The following is a 16114-nucleotide window of genomic DNA, read 5'->3' as shown; positions in this document are numbered from 1 at the left end:
TGGGCATCTTGTTGAGTCAAACTCACAACATATACACATAAAACATACACTCGCATTGGTTTTTGTGACTCTATGGTAGTATACAGTATAATGTGGACATGGTGGATGGGTAAAATAAGCTAGATCTTATGAGGTGTGAACTTCCTTAACTTTTTAATTTAAACATGTTCAATCTTGACCTTTTCAGTGTCATCATCCATAAACAATAGGTACCCCAAATACACTGAAAAGAATTAAAACTAGTAGAAATGCCAACTGTCTTTACGTCAGTTAATTTTGACTGAAGGTTAATTTACAACAGGAAAGTGTTAATGAATTAACTACTTTATCTCAAAATCTTTGATGGATCTGTTTGTCTGTTTTCTTAGCTTTCTTTCTGTCATCCCCCATGTGTCTGTGGCTCTTCAGTGCTTGAGCCCCATCTGCTCGGTGACTATTTCTGGCAATTATTCTTGGCTTTAGCAGCAAGTTGCAGGTGCTAGTGTTAGACAGGGGAATTATTTATTCCATTTCTGACATGCATGTCTATGTTAATTTAAGTACACAGTTTAAGTACAATTTGACCTTAGAAAAGGAAAATCTAGAAATAGAAAAATGAACTAACCATCGGTTCAGAACAACGTAACTGTGGAGTCATAGGAGTGCCATAAAAAAAGAATAAATTTGTAAAAGAATAAGATAATATATGTTGAAATACAAAAACAATACAACACAATAAAAGAATAAATAAATACAAAAAATGTGTAAATATAATAAAACAATAATGCTTTTACTTATTTTACACAATAGGCCAACAATAGTTGTGCTGTGCTGCAGTAAAAGCTCTTGCTTTTACCTATGGCTTTTTATTTACACTCCTATGACTCCAGATTAAACAGGTGTGCAAATGTGACATAATATTTTACACTACATTTATTTAACCATTTATCAGTCTTTCCTTTATCATTACATTTATATTGGAAACAGATACAAATATGCTACGGGCTAAATAGCCTATGAGACTTTTAGACAGGTATGAGGAAGAGCTCAACACATTCACTTACAGTGTAGCATCACTTTATACTTCAGGATGTCAGCTGATCAGTACCAGCCGGCTCTTGTGCCACATGCACAACTTACTCCGCTAATTTGGCGAGCCAGTTTTTCTTTGATGCAGTCCCTGCCTTATTTTCTTGAATTCAGACATCATGCATTACCTACTGGACAAAGAGCCGAGTCTCTTTATCTTACAACTCTTACTAGATTTGATGTTTGGTGTACACTGTGTATAGACTCCAAAGGACAGTGATGGTCAGACACAGGTGGGTGTGGACGATTGGGTCTTCAGCCCACACACACACACGCACACACACTCACACTCTGATGTCACATCTATGTGTGTGTGTGTGTGTGTGTGTGTCTCTGTGTGTATTCTCCTGCCTGTCTATCTAGAACCTCCAATACCCCACCCACTCAAACAGGTAGGTGGTGAGTTCTCAGTTTGGCCGCACTGCCGTGTGGGAGCAGCTCCATGTACATTCACACCACTCCTCAGAAAGGTACAAGAAAAAGTCTCAGCCTCACATACTTTTAATATACTTCAACACACAATATCATTGATATACTGTGTTTACACCTAGCCTAATGTAAATGCAATTATGTCCTTGTTAGGGCAGGAGCAGGAAAACACACACGTCAGCACCAGCTCACAATGAATGAACTAAACTTTAATCAAAATGTTAGCCTAAGACTCAGTATTTTTTTTCTCATTAGAAAGTAGAAGAAAAAAAGCTTTTTTCTGACTTTGAAATTCTCTTTGCCTGTCTAAGTGGTATTTTGGTGTCCACTGCAGAGCTGCAGCGTTTGGAGGAGGGGAGACTTGAGAGGCTCGTACCCTCCAGCCAATAGGTGCCTTTAAATCTGAATTAAAAAAAAAAACAGCTGCTTGAAGACTGTCAGTAAAATGCAGCCTTTACCTGAAGTTTAGCATGTTATGTATTTCATGTGAAATGTATAGCAGTGCAACCACAGCTGTGCAGCCTGCTTTTGTAATACTCACTTCATCCACAAGAGGCTGAACAGCACCACTAGCCCAGACTAAATCAGACTGAGAGCATTCATGTTTCCTGTATAGGTGATTTTTAATTTCTCCATGCACTCTAAACAGCAATGTGTGCTAGCAAGTTATGTAACATTACTGTTCCTTCTTTCGGCTAGAAATGTATAGGTGAAGGCTTTCTGACAGAAACACACAGGAAGACAGGTGATATAGTATAAGGAGCAACAAAGTCCACGCCGGGAGCTGGACTTTCAACTAGGAGGCTGAGTTATGAGTGTCATTATCTTTATTGATTTAGTTAACTGTTCTTTTCAGTTTTTTCTTTATTTTCATTTCAGACAAATGTAGGTTTTTGTTTAGTGGAGAAATCATCCGTGTGTGTGTGTGTGTGTGTGTGTGTGTGTGTGTGTGTGTGTGTGTGTGTGTAAAAAAAAAAAAAGTTCAAATTGTTTTTGCTTTTTACTCTGCTGCACCTACATGAACCAAAATAGCAGGTGCGCTTGGAGACACCCATAGTCTGTGAACTCAAGACTGGTGGTTGCACTTTTTGCAGTTCCTTAAGACACACTTTTGTTTTGATTTGAACTTTTGTTTAAGATCTGTACAAACACCATTTTGTAATTAACTTTCAAATGAAATAATGAAATATGTGAACGAGTTCTGGAGACTGAACTAAAATAATCATATTTTTGTTCTGCAACAGACGTTCAGGTGAAATCCATCAAAGTTGTGCAACAAGGAAATTTAATAACTTTATAAAACAAATTGAACAGTTGGTGTGTCATTCTATCGTCCTTGGAACTTGAACTTGAATGCACACACACACACACACACACACACACACACACACACACACACACACACACACACACACGGTGTACATGTTATATCTACATATTTTCACATGCTATTTTGTGACAGGCCTTGTTGAGAGGAGTCTCTCAGTTCTGTTGCTTGAACTCGTTAAATGTTACAGTCATTGGGGAGAGGTTGTTGACTCTGTCTTTGTGGTATTATGCAACATTTTCTCGCTCCTTTTATCTAACTCCCTGCTCTCTATTTCGACACGTTCAGCTGTGTTCGGACTCTCCAAGCATTGATTTACCAGGTGATTCTTTCAGGTAAGCTATTTGTGTTTTATTTACTCTCTTAGCCATTAAGCATTTTGAATGATTACATTATATTAGATTGACAATACAGGTGACATTGTCTTTTTGTCTTCATATACTGTATATTGCTGCTATTAAAATGACCCTGTCCAAAAGCATTGTCGTGAAGAAAAGTCGCGAAACATAACTTTGATAGGGAGGGTCAGGTGGGAGCTTGTGACTGGTTTAGCACAGACACAAATAAATACAAATAGTAGTCGTTTCATTTTAAATTTAAATAAACCAACAACATTTTTTTTCAAGAGAACACCATTTGTAAGTGTGCTCTACCTGCTATAGTCAACCTTATTACCAGACACGATACTGGACAATTCTTCAAAACTCCACATTACATTCAGTTTGATATAAATTGGAGGCGATCACTGTTCTCAGACGTTTTAAATCCAAATTAAAGCTGTGATCTGAAAACAATCACCTCTGCTTTTATCACCTCTCGGTTAGGTTACTGTGATTCTCTGTATAGGAGGTCGGCCCATTCCGCCCTTTCTCAATACTAACGGTTCAAAATGCAGCTGCCAGACTTTTAAGTGGTACAAGAAAAAAAAAAGGCAAAGCACATGAAATTACTCCTATTCTGCCACACTCACACTGGCTACAAGTGAAATAGAGAATTCATTTAAAAATCTTGCTTGTTTATAAAGGCCTTATTGGTTTAGCTCCACAATCCATTACTGTCATCCTCACAACTCTTTTTCCCATCCTGCCTTAAATCCTGCCGCACCACTGACGATTTTAAATCAAACTTAAAGACCTACCTTTTTCTTTAATCTTGCTTTTAGTTCAGTTTAAGATTGCCATATTTTCATCTTATTTCTAATGTCTTTTTTTTTTTACTGCTTTTGAATCTGATATCTTCAATCTTAAATCTCTCATTTCTCTTGCATTGATGTTGTTTATGTCCTTGTGTGTACTTGTATTGCTAATCCATCTGCTGTGATTCTAAAGCACTTTGGGTTGACTCCTGTTGTTTTTAAATATGCTAGATAAAGTTATGATTAATATGGTGATTTGACTTTCCTTTTAAGACATAGTTATTTCTCTTGTATTGCAGTTTTTGAGTACACAGTCTCCTCCTGACAGAAATTTACAGTGTTCCTCCTCAAACTTTGCCTTTACTGACAATCACTCCAACCGACAGCCGGCTAATGCAGTGACAATGACATGTCATGTGTTCACTGTGGTGTTGGAGGTGCAGTTTCTAGTACAACTCACTGACTTTTAGCATTAATCTAACGTCTGGCTCACATGGTGTCTCTGTGGCACAAAGTAATTTACATTTACTCAGGTACTTAAGTTCAAGTTTAGGGTACTTGTGCTTACATTTTACAACTATCGGTACCTCTACACCACAGAATTTCACTGGGAACTATTGTACTTTTTACAATATTGATTAACTGGTTCAGGCTGTAGAAAACATATTATGAGCTTACAAGACACTGTCCATACTGTACTGTGGAATACTGTACTTCCCACAAGTACCACATCCTAGGAGACATCTTAGAAATAGGCTTAATAAACAAAAGGCCTTGTAGATGAATAATAGTCATTTTTAAAGATAATTTTTTTTACCAAATGGATAATGTTGCCAAAATCCAGAGGTGTTGAAACTCTTTCAGGGAAAATTGTGATTCAAGAACATGATTAATTATTAACCTACTATCTATTAACCTACTATCTATTAACCTACTATCTACTTTGCCTGGACGTTTGGCTGTAAATGGTCATTGTTGAGTTTAGACATGACATCACTATTGCAACTAATGTTAGTTTTTGATACCTGATATCTGGCTCGTAAATGCACTTGCAGGTTGGTAATGGTCCAGCGGCTGTACGGTCCAAACGTAGAAGGAGGTGTAAGGTAACTGACCCATAAGTCAAAAAACTGATGGATTCCTTAAAGGAGGACGATGCAAAGTAAGAATCAATCTGTCTTCTTTTTGACCGTAAGCCTCTCAGTAGAAAATGTATACTACTCGTTAATCTTCTCAACTTGTTGAACAGACCTTATTCATCTTAAAGACTTCACATAATAAATGCACTGTCAGATCAGTAGAGTAATGTCACTCCTCTAACACTTGTCAGGGTGAATGTGAAGAATCCTGTGTCTAAATTCCATGATGAAAGACTATCAGGAATGTCTGCTCGCTCAAAGGACAAAGGCAAAAGGTAGGAAGATATTTCAAATGATATGTAAAGTAATGTAGCTTATTATTAAGCAATTAAGAAATAACAAAGTTGATCATTTGTGAAAAAAGGAATTGGGGCAGTTTTTCAAAGAAAGGTGCATTAGAAAAAATATTATGTTAGAAATTAAGGATGCTTCTGCTGAGGACCGTTGTTCACCACTGAGATATTGTTGTCATTGTGTGACTAAATGTTCATATCAATTAGAGTGAAACGTATTGGTATTAAAACATTCCCCTAAATTGCAAAATGAATGAATTTCAGATTGAAGCCACTACAATCAACATCCAGTGGATGTTTGAGTGTGAAGTCTGAGCAGTCCATCGAACCTCCTCTTGTTTTCAATCACAAACAGTAAGATGACACTAATATAGGACCCACTGTGATCTGTAAACTTTCTGTCAAAGTTACTTAAAACTGAATGATTCACTTTTGCTTATGTAAAAGTTTTAATGCAAAGCTTTTACTTGCCATTTGTTGAAATGAATAGTTTCCCATATTACTGAGAGAGTTAAATGAGAGGACTGATAAATTCATGTCCGAATGCTGATTATGAAGCTGTCATCAACAGCCAGTCATCTTAGCTTAGCACAGACTGGATTTCTACCTGCCATAGTGGATAGGATTCAATTTGTATTTAAGTTTTTTTAAATTTAGTTTTATTTAAGATGGTCTAAAGTTGTCACTATGTGACTAAATGTTCATATCAATTAGAGTGAAAAGTATTGATATTAAAACATTCCCTAAATTGCAAAATGAATGAATTTCAGATCGAAGCCATGGTCAACGTCCAGTGGATGTTTGAGTGTGAAGTCCGAGCAGTCCATCGAACCTCCTCTTGTTTTCAATCACAAACAGTAAGATGACACTAATATGGGACACACTGTGATCTGTAATGTTTATGCTAAAAAAGGAAGCTATCATCAGGAAACAATAAATTTTTGTGACAGTTCATATAATATTTGGACCCAGAGGCAGTCACCACACTCAGTTGGAGTGTTGGCAAGTATTTATTAGGAAAAACAGTTGAATGGGGTTGATGGGTGGTGGCGGGGGTGAAGGCAGGCTGGCTCTTTGGGGACGAGGTGATAATGTGTCGGTCCGGAAACAGAGGTCTGAGGCTGTAGTCTGGCAGAAGGGGAGACAGCGTAGGCTGGAGGTCTGGTCTCGCTCAATGGATTACTGAGGCACTGGAGAAAACCAGGTTAGCAAGGAACATGAGGGAAAATACAAGAGATAACTCAAGTAGATATCCTGAGGCCTAGAGGAGGCCTTGGTACCACTGAAGCAGGATAAACAATCTGGCGAGAACAGTGAAGAGACAGGGAAACACAAGGGAAGGGAGAAACATTTCTATGTACAGCCAGAGCGGTGACAATTTATTTAGTTTTATTTAAGATGGTCTAAAGTTGTCATTGTGCGACTAAATGTTCATATCAATTAGAGTGAAACGTATTGGTATTAAAACATTCCCCTAAATTGCAAAATGAATGAATTTCAGATTGAAGCCACTACAATCAACATCCAGTGGATGTTTGAGTGTGAAGTCCGAGCAGTCCATCGAACCTCCTCTTGTTTTCAATCACAAACAGTAAGATGACACTAATATAGGACCCACTGTGATCTGTAAACTTTCTGTCAAAGTTACTTAAAACTGAATGATTCACTTTTGCTTATGTAAAAGTTTTAATGCAAAGCTTTTACTTGCCATTTGTTGAAATGAATAGTTTCCCATATTACTGAGAGTTAAATGAGCGGACTGATAAATTCATGTCCGAATGCTGATTATGAAGCTGTCATCAACAGCCAGTCATCTTAGCTTAGCACAGACTGGATTTCTACCTGCCATAGTGGATATGATTCAATTTGTATTTAAGTTGTTTTTAAATTTAGTTTTATTTAAGATGGTCTAAAAGTTGTCATTGTGTGACTAAATGTTCATATCAATTAGAGTGAAAAGTATTGGTATTAAAACATTCCCTAAATTGCAAAATGAATGAATTTCAGATCGAAGCCATGGTCAACGTCCAGTGGATGTTTGAGTGTGAAGTCCGAGCAGTCCATCGAACCTCCTCTTGTTTTCAATCACAAACAGTAAGATGACACTAATATGGGACACACTGTGATCTGTAATCTTTCTGTTAAAGTTACTTAAAACTGAATGATTCTTTTTTGTTTAAATGAGAGGATTGATAGCAATTCCATGTATGCTATTATAAACAGCCAATCATCTTAGCTTAGCACAAAGACTGGAAACAGGTGGAAACAGCTAGCCTAGCTCTGTCTGAAGGAAAGAAATGCAGCAGCACCTACCAGTACCTCTGCAGCTCACAAATTCACAGTTGCACAGCTCATCTTGCCATTCTTTCAGATTGGAGAGACCAAATTGTGACTATACAGTCTATGAGACAGACTTGTCTTCAACTGACAATTCTCCTCATTCTGACAACCAAATCAGATCATCATGGGGAGTGCCAAAGCATTGGGGTAGAAATAGGATTTGGGACCAACCCAGGTATTGTTTCCTTTGTATAAACATGTCTGATACCATCCTGCATGTCTGTCTTATTAACTAGACCATCTGAAAACTGTGTGTGTGATGGATTTCAGGTTGACACCACAATGCCCTCCATCTGCTGTGTATCCAGTGCTAAGTAGTGATCACAGAGTCCCTGTTGACCTCATGCAGAGCAGGTAAAAATCACACTTCAAATACTGCAGTAATATGTGTCAAATCACTTTGATAATTCATGTGCTGTTATTGGAAGAGCAGAATATTAATTTGTTTTTTCTGTTTGCTACAACTCAGCAACTTTGACATTTTCGAGTGCTCAGGAACGATCTGATGCCAGTCAGTATCGGAAGTATTTCCATATAAATAGTTTATTCTCACACTTTGACAAAATCCTTCACATACTGTTTGTCCTCCTGGTGCGCTGGTAAACAGCAGGGAGTTGAAAGAAAACATATACTGTTGTAGAGTATTACAAAGAAACTCACAGGCACTGCAGAAACGATTTCAATCATAAACTTGATTTTGTAATTCATCTCATAATAAGAATTGTACCCTCAGTTTCAGAAGAATTACCTGACAGAAAAGCTGTATCAGTTAATTGAAATATTTGCTTTATATTATAAATTGCTTTTGTCTGATATCAGGATGAAGCTCAAAGCAACAGACACGCCCAGTGCTTCAAAAGACGCTCTTGACAAACAGTAAGAAGCCAGACTACATGTAATGTTGTTATATACAGTAAGCTAAGTGTTTGTCCTACACTGTAACAATATGTTATGAATGCCTCAGAAATGATTGATTATTTTGATATCTTCTCTGAAGTGATCTATAGGATGATTCATTCTCCACTGAAGTGTTCCAACAGCCAGTGCAATCTCTTTTTGTGACAGATGTCAATTTTGTTTTTCCTGTCATAATTTCAAAACAAATGATACATTACGTGACTTTCAGGGCAAAAGTAACCGGTCCCAGATCCAGTTTGGAGTCTCAGAGAACTATTCAGGGCATGGATTTGCGTCCACGTCCTAAGTAAGACAAAAGCATTTTGAATTTTGAAAAATACACTAGACACTGAAATCCACAGTAACTTCTTTTAGCTTCTAATCACATATTTCTGACATGGTTGGAATAAATGATATCCTTTATCCTTTTCCTATGTCTAATTCCTTTTTCTCAGTGTCAGTCGGTACTATCCAGAGACAACAGAATCCACATTCTCATCGGACCCGTCTGATAATTCATCGACTATGACTTCTGGATCAAGGGATTCCCAGTATGACGAGCAGACAGTTTTATGTGATGACATGTGAGGCACTATTTAAATTCACTATATTAAAGTTGAAGAGGTACTCCAGAAAATAACTTAAAAACTGATCAAAATTGATTCAGTCTGTCTTGACTTTTGGTCACTAAAAATACTGGGTCCTATGCTTCCCACAATGCAATTTGGCATCTTTTTCCAGACCCTCCCTACTGCTAATCAACTTTATCTTTTAATCTCCATTTGCCACGTTGGTAACACATACTTTTTGTTTGCCATCTCTTATTCCTTATGATAACCCTATTGCTCTTATATGAATTTCCATAATATTTCACCAACTGGATAACCTATTTCTTGCGTCATATCCTGTGTAACCACTACACTAAATTTGCTTCACATCCAAGCGCTGTTCCTGGGGCGTGTTTGGTAGCTTTTGTTGCACCTGCTAGGTTAAAAGGCAGAAAGGTTAAGAGAGCGGTGACAACACCACATGACATGTGAGAAAGTGTCATTATGATATATGACTTTACATGAAATAAAGGTGTAAATGGGGAAAAAACAGTTATGAATAATATATATGAATTTATATAAATAAATATTAATTAATTAATTAATTCATCATTAAGAAAGAAAAATGATTTAAAATAATATAAAAATGCTCCAATATAATTCTGTTATTAATTATAATAACAGACAATAAATGATAAACTAACATTTCACATTTATGAGTTGGCTTCAATAATAATTTTTCTTCAATTTTCTCACTGTTAATTGTTAATTTATTTATATTTACACAGTCTATTCATTTTCATTTCATAGTGGTTTTTATTTATCACTGAATATTTTTGGGTTGCATAAGTACAAAATTGGTGCTTAATATGAATCATTTGTAGGAAAAGTTGATTGTAGGGATTTATAATAGCCTGCTTTCTCACAACATGAACAAATCTTGTCTATATTAAGAAGTCTCAATAAAGATGTTTCTGCATATAGCTTTCTTTAAAAAATGTATGTTGCAAGTTCAGCATCAAACTTCATTCCCTTACTTGCCAAGAACTGTCTCTGGTGGCGGAAAGAAAAGCCAGTGATAACTCTTGTTTTGTATCTATTTATCATGTCTTTTCTTTTACTGAAGGTAGCATGCTAAATAGCTGGTCCGAGCCAGCTGGTATTATATTGTAATCATAACCAACACATGCTCCTGGCAGGAAACCACATTCACTGGCAGAGAAAACTTATATATTGCACCTTTAACTAAGAGAATCACTTGGCTATTCCTCTAATTATTATGGTTCAGTACAAGGCTATGTGCTAGAACACTTATCATACATTCCTACTACTACTTTAAGTAGTAAATAGCAGATGCATTTTATTTCTCTATTTGAAAACAGAGACGAGGAGGTCATCTGCGACATTTGCCGCCAGCGTGTGGCTGTGAAGACCTGCTTGACCTGTAACACTTCCTATTGTGAGTATCATGCCCGGCATCACTACACAGTGGACACCCTGCAGAGACACACACTGAAAGATGTGTGTGCTGAGGTCGAGGGGAAACGCTGTCTGCACTACGAAAAGTCTCTAGATTTCTTCTGCAGGACCGATCAGATGCAGATCTGCAGCATTTGTACAAAGAGAAATCACAGAGGACATGACATCATCTCGCAAAGGGCACAGCGTGCTGCAAGCCAGGTGAAAATCTGAACATGTATAAATAATGGGAAAAATATCTTGTACTAATGTGCTGTATAGGCTAATGCTTATTTATACTATTCTATCACAGATGCTTGGTGGTGAAGATTGCCAGGAACCTGATCAACCTGTTAAAGGTGAGTCAAAATATCAGATCCCTAATTACAGGCACACTGATACATGTTCAATTTATTGGATGTAAATGCATACAGATGTACAGAATACAATACAGACATTCTCCACTTGATAAATCATATACTACATCTGAAAAAACAACTGTAGAATTTTGTGAAGAGGGTCGTAGAAATTATTTCACATTATCATTTAGTCTGTTATTGGAACCAATGAAGTGCAAAAGTGATATCAAATAATCTTTGAAATTTGCCATAACAGAGCAGACTAATAAGGAAACAATGAAGACTGCCTTTGATGTGATATATTTTTATGACAGGATGACTTTGTCCTCAGGTTAGTCAGCATTTTGTCCGACACGGCTGGGCAAAGGAAAATCTATAAAATGTGATTTGTGGTGTTGTACAGTATCAGTCGATCTTATTCCTACATATCCAGACTTTCTGGTGGTTACTGATTCATTTACAGTTGTAGCATTTATTCAGAATTAATTCTTTCTAATGACACTGCAACAGAAATTGAGGCACAGAGCAATAATCCTAAGAAATTAACTGGAATGAACTAATTGAATTACTTTTCAAAGTGTGGATTTGCCAGGGAGAGTTAAGTGTGTACAATCCGATATGATAAAAAAAAAAAAGTTTCTCAGCATGATCATGTTGAACAGGTGGCACAAGTGATTTTTTTGTACTGTCTTATGTTTGCCAGTGGTGCCCCCTCCTGGTAAGATCGAGTTCCAGTCAGTGAAGCCAAACTCCCTGATCCTGAGCTGGGGTTGCCCAGAAGGACTGGACGGGCCTAAGAGCTTCCAAGTGAGGTGGAGCTCCTTGATGAAGGTGGAAGGTTGCTTACCCATCAAAGATTCTCTTAAAATTGAAATAAACAACCTTCAGCTTGGACAAAAGTATTTCTTCAGTGTGGCCACTGAAGATGAAGATGGCAATTTTAGTGAATGTATCACGGCATCTGTTTTCACAGGTAATATCAGATATGCTGAGACATTTCATATTTCTTTCACTGCAGTGTGTTCACATTTCATTGAGCCAATGAAATCATTTTTTATTTCAAATGACTTCTGTCTTGCAGCGGTGCCCCCCCCTCGACATTTAACAAAAGGACATTCAGAGGCCACGGCTCTGTCCTTGAAATGGACCAAAGCAGACAACATGGAGGGAATTCCACATCAGTTCCTTATCACTGTCACAAGTCCAGGGAAAGAGTCGTCAGTGATCCACACCGAGGACTGCTACAAGATGTTCTCAGATTTAGAGCCGGACACAAAGTATAGTATATCTGTCTCAACTGTGCTGAACGGTCAGAGCAGTCAGCCAGCCTCCATCACCATACACACAGGTGAGAAGTTACATCACCTCCCAAAATCCATAACATGTCTGTCATATTGCACCATAGTTACAAGTAAGCTGAAATATTGGGAGCAACACAATTAGTAGCTTTTCATTTCATAATACAAATACTGTTTATTTTAATATTTAAACCATATTAGAGCCAAATATATTTGTGTATTTTTGTATAAATAATTTATATTATAAGAAAGTATGTATGACGAGTGAACCCAAGAGAGAGAAAGAAAAAAGAAAGGAAAGAGATAGAGAGAGAAAATGTAAATTAGTACTGAACTTGCATAAAGTCAAGCTTAAAAATGAGTGTTACCAATTCACCAGAACAGACATTTACATATGGAGATGAGGGTGCGCCTTTTAAGACAGTCTCTCCTGAAAGGCATTTGTAGTGTTGCACACAGTTGTAAACATGAAAAGTGGCAGGAATAGCTGTGTATACTATGAAAGAAAGATAGCTTTCTCACTTCACTGCTGCTGTGGGAATGACAATTGACAAACAGTCCTAATTTATATTACTGCCTCTCACCCTCTTAGCTCAGTGTGTTAGCATGCTAACATTAGCAGTCATTAGGATCCATCATGAGGGAACATGGATGTTTGTACAAAGTTGCATTCAATGAATCCTGTACTTCATAAAACTAGAATTTCATGGCAAAGCATCCAATGATTAAGATGTATTTCAGCCTGGACTAAAGTGGTGTACTGACCAACAGACCAACAGCATGAATTTGCCATCCATGCTTCTAGAATGAGGAACAGTATCGGCAGATGCTCAAAACTAAACTAAACCTAAACCAAGATAATCCTGATGTTATTATTACTGATGATTTCCTCTGACTTGAAAAAGCTCCTTAGACAGACAAAAAACATTAGATTATATACTACATTTTGACTGGCTGAGTACCATTTTCCATGTGCCAAGTAAAGTGATGAAGGGAAGTGTAAGTGAAGTGAAGAGTGAAACTGTAGCATCCTGTACATTCATTGGACTCTTGTTGATTTTACAGAGCCATGTCTCAGGGAGGTTCTGTCAAAGATGGGACTTGAAGACCAGTACGACAACAAGCTCACACTTAGCACTGTCCTAGAGATCAGTCAGAATGATACATCAGAGAACAAACTTGAAACTGCAAAGTCACTTCCTGGGGCTTTTTTGAGGAGACTTATGATGTTGAACGCAAATGCTAGATGTGTCAAATGTGTGTCCTGCGATGTGGACACAGACAAGAGCAATGCCATCAACCCCCTGGACCTGATAACTGCATTGCTCCTCTGTTCGGACAGCTTTCTTCAGCAGGATATAGTTCTGAAAATGGCGCTCTGCCAGTTTGCCGTCCCTCTCTTGCTGCCCAACAGTGAAACAAGAGAAATCACAATGATGCTGTGGTCCATGCGCGAAATTGTGCGAACCTTCAGACCGTCCATGCAGGCATTCAGAAAGTTAAATTGTGAGGAAAGAATTGTGCACTCTGATATTCCTCTGGTGTCGTTCGTCAGGCTGGGGAGGACAAGCCTCTCCAAGTCTCTGATCTTAAACAAACTGCTAAGTAACACTACGCAGTACCACAACAGCACATTTTATAATCGTGACATGGTGTGTGGTGAAGTCCCCAGGAGGATTTCAGGCGGGCTAGTTGAAATCAGCTGGTATCTCCCGTGTGGGAACAGGAGCGTTGACAAATTCATCGAGCCACTGGCTGTCGCAAACCTCAGAGGAGACATCAGGGCTTTTGATGAGCAGTTTTCATTCCTCTGTGAGACATCCGCAGCTGTTTACATCTTCTGTGATGAATCAGAAATGGATTACTTCAAGCGTCTGGAAGGAAAAGATGTGAAAGCAAATGTCTTTTTGATCAGCAGTGTACTGGGGAAATCCTTTACACTCAAAAGGATGATAAAGGAGCCACGATTGAAGATAACTAATGTTAGCCAGAAGAAAAAGACCGATATGGAGCTGATAAAAGCCCTCCAGGAATCAATCTCCAAGATGCTAGAAAACTACCAAAACATAGTGTCGGTCGCAAATCAGGCCGACAGAGCTCGCTGGTGTGGGATCCTGGTTGATGAGGACAGCGATGAATGCCAGAGCGCATGGAAAGATGTGGACAAAATCACCAAATGCATCACTGACACATCTGAATTCAAAGACAAACAACTGCCTCTCCGGGGACACATCTGGAAAGCGCTTTCGTGGCTGGAAACAGAGTGCTGGAGATTGCGGAAAGCTGGCAACCAGAACACTGATGTCTACCGCAAATCTTTGCAAGCAAAAGAAAAAGAGCTGAAAAAGAAGCAGCAAAGATTTGAGATTACAACTGCAATGTTAAACTTCCTTCATGGGGTAGTCACCTCAGAAGTGCAGCGCTACTATTTTCTCAAATGGATGGAAATGGAACTGGACGACCTGTCCCGGCAGCAGGTGTCATCTCTGCAGGATCGATACAAAGAGCTACTCCAGAAATCTCCCCACGATGCTGAAAAAATTGCAGAGATTGACAAGCAAATTTCTGTTTGTTCTTTACGTCTGGAGCACTTTTTTGGAGAGTGTGGGCGGCTGTATGAGTGCACGAGTTACATGCCAGAGTACAGCCGTCAGAGAAAAACCAGAGAACAACTCCCTTCACTGTTTGCTCAGCTGCTGCTGGATGGTTTCCCTCTTGAGCTTGTTGATGGAGATGCAGCAAACATCCAGATGAAATGGATCACTGACGTGCTCACTGAGCTTCACTACAGTATGCAATCCAACAGCAAACTCAAGGTCGTTACAATCATCGGAGCTGAAAACTCAGGAAAATCGACTCTGCTCAACACCATGTTTGGAGTCAGGTTCGCTGTCAGCAAAGGAACATGCACCAGGGGGGCGTTCATCCAGCTGATCAATGTCAACAAAGACATGAGGAAGGAAATGGGTTGTGACTGCATCATGGTCATCGACACCGAGGGGCTGAAACCAGATCAGATGGTTCAAGACGATCACAGCCATGAACGTGACAAGGAAGTAGCGAGCCTCTGTGTGGCGCTCAGTGACGTCACAATCGTCACCGTTTCCAGAGACAACTCCAGAGAGAAAGACATCTTAGAGTTGGTGCTTCATGCTTTCACAAGGTTGAAGGATGCGAGCAAGAAGCCGCTGTGTCATTTTGTACATGCTAACATGTCTGACATGCCTGTTGTAGAGAGGAAGAGGAGAGATAAAGAGTTGATGGAGCAGCTCAGTGAACTGATCAGGAAGGACGCTGGGATGAAGAAGGCCGACATCACGAAGGTCTCGGATGTGATGGAGTTTGACCCGGACACTTGCAGCTGGTACATTCCTCCACTTTGGCATGGGACTCCACCCATGGCTCATTTTAGTGTTGACTACAGTGAGACTGCGCACGCTTTGAAAAAGCGACTGATAGGCGACCTCGCAAAGTGCAAGGAAAGAGGCGATCTGACGCATTTTGTCAGAAGGGTAGAAAACTTCTGGAAGGCTGTGTGAGGAATCTGATGTGAACTGATGTGAACTCTGGCCAAGGGAATCAGAATAATTTCATAGAAGCAGGTTTCAACGAAGTGGAAACAAGGTGATGTGAAACAAATGAAATGAACAAAGGAATCTTATTCACCTTTTATTTAATTTAAAATGCACCTGCAGAACACTGTACAAATAAAACATTAAATGTATATATGTTTGCATAAAATAAACATGCACTTCGATACAGTCTGTCAATTAATTTCCACCTGAATAGGGAAACAGAGGTATGACATAAACTGTATGTACAG

General features: G+C 38.7%; 1 protein-coding gene across 4 annotated transcripts; it reads left to right on the top strand.

Moving 5' to 3' along the window:
- The first annotated feature begins 2943 nt into the window (after positions 1-2943).
- LOC111666662 (up-regulator of cell proliferation-like) lies at positions 2944-16052 on the top strand. 4 transcript variants are annotated; one of them, XM_087178174.1, is made up of 17 exons: positions 2944-3159; positions 5015-5121; positions 5290-5373; positions 5656-5745; positions 6162-6248; positions 6893-6982; positions 7399-7485; positions 7850-7906; positions 8002-8085; positions 8551-8607; positions 8858-8935; positions 9084-9212; positions 10559-10856; positions 10948-10993; positions 11697-11966; positions 12075-12341; positions 13357-16052. In XM_087178174.1, exons 2-17 carry the CDS (start codon positions 5093-5095, stop codon positions 15828-15830), a joined length of 4227 nt encoding a protein of 1408 aa, XP_087034300.1. In that variant the 5' UTR covers positions 2944-3159; positions 5015-5092; the 3' UTR covers positions 15831-16052. The 4 variants fall into 4 exon arrangements, with proteins under 4 accessions (XP_087034300.1, XP_087034299.1, XP_087034301.1 ...); XM_087178173.1 differs by having other exon boundaries at positions 7763-7906; XM_087178175.1 differs by lacking the exon at positions 7850-7906.
- Positions 16053-16114: the final 62 nt, after the last annotated feature.

Source organism: Seriola lalandi, unplaced genomic scaffold (assembly GCF_002814215.2).
Source record: "Seriola lalandi dorsalis isolate HSWRI2012SDOR001 ecotype SW California unplaced genomic scaffold, Sedor1 jcf7180002054678, whole genome shotgun sequence".
Classification (NCBI taxonomy): domain Eukaryota; kingdom Metazoa; phylum Chordata; class Actinopteri; order Carangiformes; family Carangidae; genus Seriola; species Seriola lalandi.
Note: the sequence above shows the minus strand (reverse complement) of the source record. Positions and strands in the feature narration are given on the sequence as shown.

Excerpts from the sequence above, each read along its gene's own strand:
- LOC111666662 (XM_087178173.1), top strand. The coding sequence starts at position 5,093 with ATGGATTCCTTAAAGGAGGACGATGCAAA. Across the intron at positions 5,122-5,289 it reads TTAAAGGAGGACGATGCAAA|GGTGAATGTGAAGAATCCTG; the intron begins GTAAGAATCAAT and ends AACACTTGTCAG. Across the intron at positions 7,907-8,001 it reads AGGATTTGGGACCAACCCAG|GTTGACACCACAATGCCCTC; the intron begins GTATTGTTTCCT and ends GATGGATTTCAG.